The 10,217-nt window shown below is 38.4% G+C and overlaps 2 protein-coding genes across 2 annotated transcripts; both read right to left on the bottom strand.

The window, feature by feature from the left end:
* Positions 1-395: 395 nt before the first annotated feature.
* LOC107527634 (olfactory receptor 8K3-like) lies at positions 396-1,349 on the bottom strand. Its single transcript, XM_016200412.2, has one exon. The coding sequence runs from the start codon at positions 1,347-1,349 to the stop codon at positions 396-398; it is 954 nt and encodes a 317-aa protein (XP_016055898.2).
* Positions 1,350-6,731: 5,382 nt separating this feature from the next.
* On the bottom strand, positions 6,732-7,712 carry LOC148092062 (olfactory receptor 5T3-like). The gene has a single exon (XM_087822284.1). The coding sequence runs from the start codon at positions 7,710-7,712 to the stop codon at positions 6,732-6,734; it is 981 nt and encodes a 326-aa protein (XP_087678410.1).
* Positions 7,713-10,217: the final 2,505 nt, after the last annotated feature.

The raw sequence follows: 10,217 nt of genomic DNA, 5'->3' as shown, positions 1-10,217 counted from the left end.
CATTTGCTTTCAAAGGAATCTGAAGTGCCACCCAGCAAAAAGAAGACAGCGTAAAAGTGTCATTGAGGCAAATTTTTTTAATGTATTATTCATTGCTGTATATATGTAACTGGCGTTTCTACATGTCGCTAAGCCAGTACGATGGGCACCTGTATTTTCATGGTGTGCAAGACACAAGTTACTAAGGACTTGGCAATGTAAGAACAGTTCTCAGGGCTTCAGTCTCTTACAGTAAAACCTGAGGACAAATCAGAGGACAATCACTACTCGAACACCTATAAGTTGAAAACAAGAAAAATATTTCTAGTTTCCCATGCCTTTTACACATCACTGCTTTCTAAGGCCTATCATAAATCATAAACAGCTTCTATAACCTAATTTATGGCATATAAATTCTATATTAACCTTTTTCTGGGGCGTTTGCTCAGATTTTCCCATACCCTATGCAGGGCACCTTTCACTTCTTTGTTTCTCAAGCTGTAGATCAAGGGATTCAGCATGGGGATGATCAAAGTGTAAAACACAGAGGCCATTTTATCACTGTCGAAGGAGTGACTGGACTTGGGCTGCACATACATGAAGAACAGCGTCGCATACAGCACAAGCACCACTGTCAGGTGAGAGCCGCAGGTGGAGAAGGCCTTGTGCCTGCCCTCTGCAGAGCTCATCCTGAGGACGGCCAGGAGGATCAGCGTGTAGGACACAAGGACCACCAGGAGAGACGAAACCAGATTAAACACCGAAAAGATCAGTATTATCAACTCAATCTCACGGGAGCTCGAGCAGAGCAATGTCAACAAGGGAAGACTGTCACAGTAGAAATGATTAATGACATTATGGCCACAGAAAGATGAAATAAAAATCTTTATGGTGGTTATCAGAGAGAGAAAGGCACTGTAGAGATAGGGGACTGCTACCAGCACCCAGCACACCCTTGGCGACATGATGACCGTGTAGAGCAGAGGGTTACAGATGGCCACATAGCGGTCATAGGCCATGGCCGACAGGAGGAAGAGCTCGCTGATGATGAACAAGATGAAGAACGCCAGCTGGGCCGCACACCAGTCGTAGGGGATAGTCTTTTGTTTAGTTACAATGTTTACCAACATTTTGGGTCCCACGGCTGTTGAATAGCCAAGATCAGTGACAGCCAGGTGCCTGAGGAAGAAGTACATGGGCGTGTGGAGCCTGGAGTCCACCTTGGTGAGGATGACCATGCCCAGGTTGCCCACCACGGAGACCCCGTAGACGAAGAGCAACACCCCGCAGAAGGTGGCCTGCAGCTCAGGCTGGTCTGTGACTCCCGTCAGAATGAATTCTTTTAGCGCAGTTAGGTTTTGTGTGTCCATCCGGCTTTATCAGAAAACCTATCCTGAATGGAGACATTCACGTGTTCAATAGCTTGTATGTGGTATCATCTAGTAATTTTTTAGTATACAAAGTTAGTATAAATAAAATAAGTCAAAATATAGCAGTTAGGCTCTATTAAAACAAACCACTTCCCACAAATAGAACATATATATTTAGTAATAAGAACAGAGTCAAGGATTGAGTTGGAGATAGAAAGAGATTTGTGGTTTCCACTGGGGAAAATTTGTCCCTTCCAAACATCCGATAAAATTGGGAGCATTTTGATTGTGACACTGGAGGAGATGTGCTCCGGGCGCACAGCGGTGGGGTCCAGCGAGCCCGCTGATTACCCTGCTGCGCTGGTGCTCACCCAGAAAGAAGTGTTCAGCCCCGAATGCCAGGAAGCCCAGTGCTGGCAGACGCTGTTATATGGAACAATATCGGTATAAACAGAAACAAACATAGAAAAAGGAAGTAAAACGGTGAAAACTTTAGGCATTAGTTTTGTAGGTCACTGTTAAACTTTTCTGTTGTCTTTATACAATGACAATTATGCGATTGTTCTTGCCAAATTGCAATCACATTTTGTGACATAATTCATCTGTTAATTACATAATAGAATTTTTAAAATCCAAATTCCAATTATGTGTAGAAACATTTAGAATGTCCTCCTTTAAAACATATTCCTTTGATTTAGTTTACTAAAACTCATCTTTGACTTGTCCTACTAAAGTAATGCCTGCAATAATTTCAGATGCCATTTATTAATGTTTGTTTCAGAATCTTATATTCAAATATTTGTAAGTATTCTGTAATATAGATATTGCAATTTCAATTATAATACACAGCTGTTAATTTTAAAGGGTTCAAAATAAATATTATTAAACTTTGTGGTCAAATTTAAAAAAAAAATTCTTTGAAAGTTGTTATGCCTGCAGGTGGTACAGGAAGACAAATTAGCACACCACTGATATTGGACAAATGTGTACCTTATGGAAACTCTAAAAGGTCATAGTTGATATTATTTATCTGTGTATAAAAATGTACATACGTAGATATAGTCTCTGTTATACTTATATTTGTGGCATATACAAAGGAGTACTTTGGGCAAACGATGTAAGTTTTCTAAATTTCTATACACATCAGCAACATCAACTGTTCCTTATAGTACTATTGGGAAGGTAAGTGAGAATTAAATGTTTCAATAGGTTTATAGTACTTGGAAATTTTCCTCTAATATAAGTATATATGGCTTATTTTATGGGTATTTTTATTTTTAAGTGTAGACAGTATGTTGCTAAAATGGATTATATTTAGTATATATAAATTCTTTATGTGTGACTTAACTTCTTTGTCTGGAGTGTGCTAATAAAGAGACTGAGCAGTCTGTTATCCAGGTAACTGTCCCCAGTGAGCCCCTGTCCCCTTCCACCATGTCCCATCTCCATGACTACAACTGGAACATAAATGTGTTATTAGGATATTCTACCTTACTTAAAACATTTTTTAAATTTACTTTATTGTTGACAGTATTACAGATGTCTCCAATTTTCTCCCCTTTACATAAAAATTCACCTAAAACCTAACACGTTTCCTTTTCCCCAGGTGCATTATAATTGGCATACATTATGTTGTTTGTAACATAAAAGGTACATTTTGTCGCGGTGAAACCTAGGCTAGTATGAGGAACCTGAGGAAACAGCAAACTGAGAGACAGGAAGGTCACTGAAATTGGTTTTATGTAATGAACTTTTATAAACACTTCTTTTGGATGAAGACATTCTCTACTGAAAAAACATGTAAATTCACTATATCACACAACAGTATATTGGCAAGATAAATTTCAAAATATAAATATAGATTCCCTAATGTTAGTTTAAGTCTGTGTGCACATTAAGGCCACAAGGGAGTCCCTCATAGTATAAAAAAGCTTTTAATGCAGACATAAATAATTATAATGAAACAAAGACGTAGAGAAATAGCCCTGATAAGCCATCAATTTAAAAATATCAGAGTAATGCCAGAGTAAAATGAGGATGGCTTCTACGGTTAAATAAATAATAGTTCAAAAAATGGTATATATGCTTTCTTTAAAAAAAAAAGAAATACAATTGATCATGGCTACAATAAAAATAGGATCAGGGGTCACTGAACTAGGTATAAAAAAGCCAATAGAAAAATACAGAATTTAAAGCATGAAATTTTAAGTGTGTTTACAGGATATCCATATTTCCCCCCCATAAAACATTGCTTATAAGGTTGTGAGCCTCTGACATCCTATCCTGTTCCCATGTACATGCCATTTTATGTCAGAAATACTGAACTACTGTTAAGAAAAAATTTTAAATAAATAGACTAAGAAGCAAAATAAGTTTTACTAAAGTGCAATGAAAGCTAAAGAAAACATATTACATTGGTAGGTGCTGATTTTCCTGTAAGATAAGGGAAGGTAGAAGGGCTTCCTCTCACGAGTTTTAGGCTTCTATAGAAAGCACCAAGTTAGTTTTTTATAGTTTTCTGTCTGTGTTGATTATCAGATTATTATTTTTTGACGCTATACTTGGTGAGAAAATTATATGTGATTTCTGACAGATTTCACTGGAAATGGAACACAGTGTGCATTGTACCATCACCATAAAACATAAAAAACTTCTACCATCCAAAAATTGCTTTTCAGATCTCAATATAAGGTGGAAACACCCCTTTTGCTCAAGATTATCAGAAAAAATTTACATTTAGGCATTGATTTGTATATTCATAAATTATTACTGTATCTTTGAGAACAAGAGCCTAGAGTCACTAAATGACTAAGGATTTAGAAGGACATCAAACTAGACACTGAAGACCTTCGGGCCTGTAATTCTGCCAGAGTTTTTAGCTTTCCATTCCTGACTCTTCTGTCAGGTTTCTTGTCTCTGGGTTTTGTCTTCTGTTTTTCATATGATTAAGTATTTACATGAAACATAAATTGTATGTAAGCAGTATGGCACTAGCATTTCAAAGATATTTTTTTAGCATCTGTGAAAATATTTGAAGAATTAATCTGAGTTGAAAGGAGAGCGGTTCTAGTTTGCTCGTGCATTCAGAACAGCAAAATAGCACAGAAGCCAATCAGAAACCCCGATATTTTGGTTTTGTTTGCCATAGAGTGAAGGTGTTATCTTGCAAATGTCACCCACACTATTTGGATATTGGTATAATCTGGCGCCACATAAAATATTCTATTTACCTGCAACGAAACCACTCTCTTGCTTTCCTCGTGCGCGCTTCATGACATGAAATAGTGAGTGAGATTTATAGATTTTTCTCCACTCTCTGATCCGCTCCCTGAAGGTATGCCGAGCAATTTCTTAGCTGTCCCTGAAGAATTGGAAAGTTTAACAGAAATACTAGGGTGGGGACTTACTAATTGTGTTCATCAGGGAGCCGGATTTACTTGTTTGTTTTTCTGTTACATTCTTACCCTTTACTCTTGACTCGATTTCTCTTTTTTGTCTGATTTGATGGTTAATTTTCATGTCTAGTGGCTAGGTTAGGGTGTCCAGTTCTTTGGTCAAAAATCAGTCTAGATGTTGTTGAGAAGATTTTTTTAGGCATGGTTAACACTTAAAATCAATAGCCTTTGAGTACAGCCAATTACCCTCCAGAAGGTGGGTGGGCCTCACTCAATCAGCTGAAGGTCTTTCAAGAGCAAAGACTGGGGTTATTTTCCTCTACTAGAGTAAGACCTTCTTGTTTACTCTACATAAAACCCCAAGAACTAGGAGTTTTTCTACTCTCTGTGTAACAGGTTGGCTCAATTCCTGCCTCTGTTTGAGTTCTGGGCACTCCTGTCTTTAATCCCTTTGATTCTTTCTTTAGCCTTAGGTGGTTCCCACTTTCCTGGGCTGCTCTGTCCTCGATTGAGTAACTGAGGATTACCTGCAGATGCCCACTTTCCTTTCTCTGTGAAGCTCCTTGTCATTGGTACCCTGTCTTGTGAGCTCTAGCTCCCTGGTTTTACTCGACTGTCAACTCTGCCTCTTCTAGGTATTGCCCGTTTGGCGGTGTGGCCTAGCAACTCCCTTCAGACAGGAAGGATGGGTCATCATAGTTCACCTGGCTTGTTTATCTCTCAGGGAAACAGTCCTTCGTTTATATATTCTAAATACAGGTTTCCTATTGGATAGCTGTTGAAGTAAATATGTTGTACAAGTCTGTGTGCTTTTTTTAATTCATAAAGATGGGCTGGGGCTCAGGTGTGGAAATAGCTCAACCTGCCCACCAAGTACCGACTCTCTGAATTGTGCTTGTCTTTTGTCATTTTGGAGTGTAAGTGTCATCTTCATAAGTGCCAATGCATAGTCTCTATTCTGTGAGCGATTAAAGAATGGGTTTTGTATTCATGCTCTGGATGAAATAATGAAAGGGAGAGAAATAAATCAGCATAGTGATGACACCAGAAATTTAAGCGCACCTGTGGTCTCTGAGCTACACATTGCTGCCAAGACATAGATCCAAGGATGGAGCACAGTGCTTTCAACTGGAGTCTAAACCAATGATTCCATGGAAAGCGGTCTGGAAATATGTGAGCTGAGGTTGTGCCATTGAGTGAGTGGTATTTTCTCAAGGCAGTCAGCTATCATTTGTAAATAACAATTGCAGTGATTGGAACCTATCCTATTTGAGTAATAGGAGATGAAAGTCTATCTTACACGTTTTAAAGCAAAGATTAAGTGCATCAGTGACTGTGTGTGTAAATACATATGTACTATATACCAATATTCATGTTAATATTCTGACCTCAAAATGTGACTGTATTTGGTGATAGGCTCTTTATAAAAATGATTAAATTAACATGAGGTTTTTAGTTTGGCCCTTAATCCAATATGACTGGTGTCTTTATAAGAACAGGAGCAAAGTCACAGAAATGCTCAGAGAAAAGATGATGTGAAGAGAGAGGGAGAAGGTGGCTGCCTACAAGGGATGGAAAAGGGCCTCAGAAAAAATCAGCCCTGCCTTTAATTTTATCTAAGATTCCTAGATTCCAGAATGGTGAAGAATAAATTTCTGCTGTTTAAGCCACCAGTCTGTGGTTCTTTGCTATGGCAGCCCTGACAAAATCATACAATCAGTATCAGTGTGTGTGTGTGTGCGTGTGTGCGTGTGTGTGTGTGTGCGCGCGCGCATCTGAGAATGAATTGAGAAGCAAACGGATGTCATAGTTTTCCTGCATGTGTGGAAACGGCACAGGTGGAGGTGTGACTATGATCTTTATATAAAAAGGTCTGAGAAGAACAGAAGGACATTAACATACTAAAATTAATAAATTTTCTCATTTTTTGCTATTAAGACAATGAACATTAGTCTTAATTTGTTTTAATTTAGTGTTTAGGGTGAAACTATCCTTTACTCACACACCCGCTTCTCCCCAGCACTCGCTTCATTGCCTCTTTCACGTCTCTGTTCCTCAGGCTGTAGATGATGGGGTTCAGCATGGGAATCACCACGGTATAGAACAACGACACTATCATGTCGTGGTCCAAAGCGTAGCTGGAGCTGGGCCTCACGTACATGAAGAGGATGGTCCCGTGATAAATGGCCACTCCGGCGAGGTGGGAGCCGCACGTAGAGAAGACTTTCCTCCTGCCGTCGCCGGAATGCACCCTCAGAATGGCCAGCAGGATGAAGCCGTAGGACACCAGCACGACCAGGATGGTGACCGTCTCAATAGAGCCCACGAAGTAGAAGAGCAGCAGCTGGTTGGTGTGGGTGTCGGAGCAAGAGATGGCAAGGAGGGGGGGGATGTCACAGAAGACGTGCCTAATTTCATTGGAAGCGCAGAAGGACAGGCTAAATGTGGCCGCCGTGTGCACAGAGGCATGCAAAAGGCCACCAACATAGGAAGCGGCGACGAGGGACACGCAGACCCTGGGTGACATGCTCACTGGATACAGGAGGGGGCTGTAGATCGCTACGTAGCGATCGTAGGCCATCGCGGCCAGGAGGAAGCATTCCGTGGTCCCAAAAGCCACAAAGAGAAACATTTGTGCCGCGCACCCAACGTACGAAATGGCCTTTTTCTCTTCCAGGAAACTGACCAACATCTTTGGGGTGACAACGGAAGAATAACAGGCGTCCAAGAACGATAACACACTAATAAAATAGTACATAGGGTTGTGGAGCCGGGAGTCCCTACTGACCAACAAAACCATCCCCAAATTTCCTACCAGAGTAAACAGATAGATTTCTAGAAATAGCAAAAACAGGAAGACTTGCATCTCAAAATTATTTGTGAAGCCCATCAGTATAAACACAGTGACCTCAGTCACATTTTTCGACTGAATCCTGTGTACGTCTAAATCTGAGGTCGACTGTGACATTTTCATTTTTATTTATAGATTTTAAAGCAGTATTTTTGGAAATAGAATCCACCCTATCATATCTTCTTACTTATTTCTTAGAAGGGCGTATTGAAATCCTTGGCTATGAACGACTAAGCAGTAATGAAGAAGCTGGAGCCAATGAATGCATTACCCTGTTAAATTAAAGAAAATTTTATTAAATGGTTGGCTAAATTCGTCGTGTTAAAAAATATGTCAATTCATGTGGTTTAATTTCTAATTTATTCTCTGTTAAATTTACTACCACCTAGTTTCATATCCCATTATCTTAAAATTTACAAAGACAAATAAATATAGAAATGTTTGTCCTCAAATATTATAATAGAAAGTACACATCTGAATACTAACTCTAAGTTTTCTGCAGTGTTCATGAAATGCCCTTCCTTAATAATTACAACTGTTAAAACGAAAGCAACCACGCTTATATGACAAGATTGTGTATAAGTGAGAATTGTATGTAAATGAGAAAAACAATGTAAAAGTTATTTATTTTTAAATTGCCCTCAGATGACTAGAAAATGGGCTAAGTTATATTTACATCTCACCTTGTTGCATGGGGCAACTTTTCCCAAGCAAACCCTTGATGACCTCCCCGTGGCTAGTCCCCCTGCCACCAGCCCTTCCAGAACGCTGGTGAACGGAGTCAACAGATATAATTCTGGATGCACCTTGTATGCAAATTATGAGTATTTATTTTGTTTTTCAGTTTTCTTTTCTGATACACCTATCATCAAGTTGTCTGTTTAAGCCTACACAATGTATTATTATACTGTTAATGTTTTTCCAAATCTAATTTAATGTCGATGTAATTTTTTTCTATTTATATACTTATTATACTTACAAAATCCTCTGGTGTATTTTTAAGACTTATGTACATCAAAATAAATGGTGGTCATTCCTTTAATATATTGTAGTTTCTTAAGGAGTCACTAAAAGTATTATAAAAGAAAAATTACCCAATAATAGATGTATATAATTTAGAGAAAATATTGTTAAAAGAGTATACTTACAATATAAGCCACCAAGTGGCATTTTATTTCTGGTATTATTTTCCTATGCCTCCAGACTGTTTCTCACTCAGTTAGTGAAATATGAAAAAAGGAAAGTATATAAAAAAAGTTGAAGAGTCACCTGTATCTAGACTGAGAGGCTTCATGATTTAAACAAAATGAAATATTGCATCTACCATACTTAGGAGCAAGATTTCAGGACTGTAATTCTTGTTTTTCCTTCAGTGTGTCACAGACTGGAGGAGTGAAAAATCTGCAATGCATAGGGCAAAGGACATACCAAGGATTTATATTTGTGACATGAAAAACACTACATGTTTGTCATATTGAGATGTTCATACATCAGGAAGAAATGAGAAGATCTGCTTAAGCCTATTCTTATAAAGAAGAAAGCTACATGTCTTTATTTTCCCAGAATTGTCTTCCCAGACATATGTGAAAGACTTTTTAAATACAGAGATAAACAGCTTTTCAAATGTGGGGATACCAATGCTCATGAACAAAATGCTCACTTAATCCTTGAGTTAAAAAAATATGATTAAGACATTTACACCACGGAATACTATGCAGCTGTAACGAAGGATCTCGTACCCTTTGGGACAGCATGGATGGACCTGGAGAGTATTCTGCTAAGTGAAATAAGCCAGGCAGCGAAAGACAAATATCACATGATCTCACTTATATGTGGAATCTAAAGAACTTAATAAACTGATGGCAGAAATGATTCAGTGACATGGAAGCATAGATGAGACTAACAAATGTCAGAAGGATGGAGGGGGCAGGTAGGTGGAGGGGGAGAGAGTAACCAAAGAACTTATATGCACATATGCACAACCCAAGGACACGGACAACGGTGGGGAGAGGGACTGGGAGGGGGTGGGACAGGGTGGAACGGGTCATTGGGGAGAAAAAGAGACATCTGTAATATTTTGAAGAAGAAAAAATATATGCGATTAAGCTAAATTTCAACTTCTGTGTAAATACAGTCAACTCACAGTACTCCTGAGAACACACAAATGTCTTATAATAATTTTCAGTTTAGTTTGAGTAGTTACATTAATAAAATAACATAAAATAATCAATTGATAATATAAATATGTATTGATGTATTTTGGGGGCATCACAAGGAATTTATTTCTGTTTAACAATTTTCTCATTCTCTGTGTCCCTCCATTCTCTCTCTCTCTCTCTCATCCACGGGTTACACACAAAAAAATACTTATGAAAGCTACTCAGGGACAAAACAGGAATTAGGCAGATCAGAAGAAGCACAGCGAAAACAACAAAAACATATGCAAGCAACTTTAGAAAATTACACTAATCTGTAGTCTACTAAAGGTGTCCACTACAAAATCCATGTTGACTGTAATACACAGGAGAAATTTCAGCAACATTACAGCTCTAATTTTTACTCAGTTGATGTGTCTGAGATAATACAATTGTGGAAGATTAAGAACATTATATTTGTACTCTA

Source organism: Miniopterus natalensis, chromosome 11, assembly GCF_054644295.1.
Source record: "Miniopterus natalensis isolate mMinNat1 chromosome 11, mMinNat1.hap1, whole genome shotgun sequence".
Lineage (NCBI taxonomy): Eukaryota > Metazoa > Chordata > Mammalia > Chiroptera > Miniopteridae > Miniopterus > Miniopterus natalensis.
Note: the sequence above shows the minus strand (reverse complement) of the source record. Positions and strands in the feature narration are given on the sequence as shown.

Excerpts from the sequence above, each read along its gene's own strand:
- LOC107527634 (XM_016200412.2), bottom strand. The coding sequence starts at position 1,349 with ATGGACACACAAAACCTAACTGCGCTAAAAGAATTCATTCTGACGGGA.
- LOC148092062 (XM_087822284.1), bottom strand. The coding sequence starts at position 7,712 with ATGTCACAGTCGACCTCAGATTTAGACGTACACAGGATTCAGTCGAAA.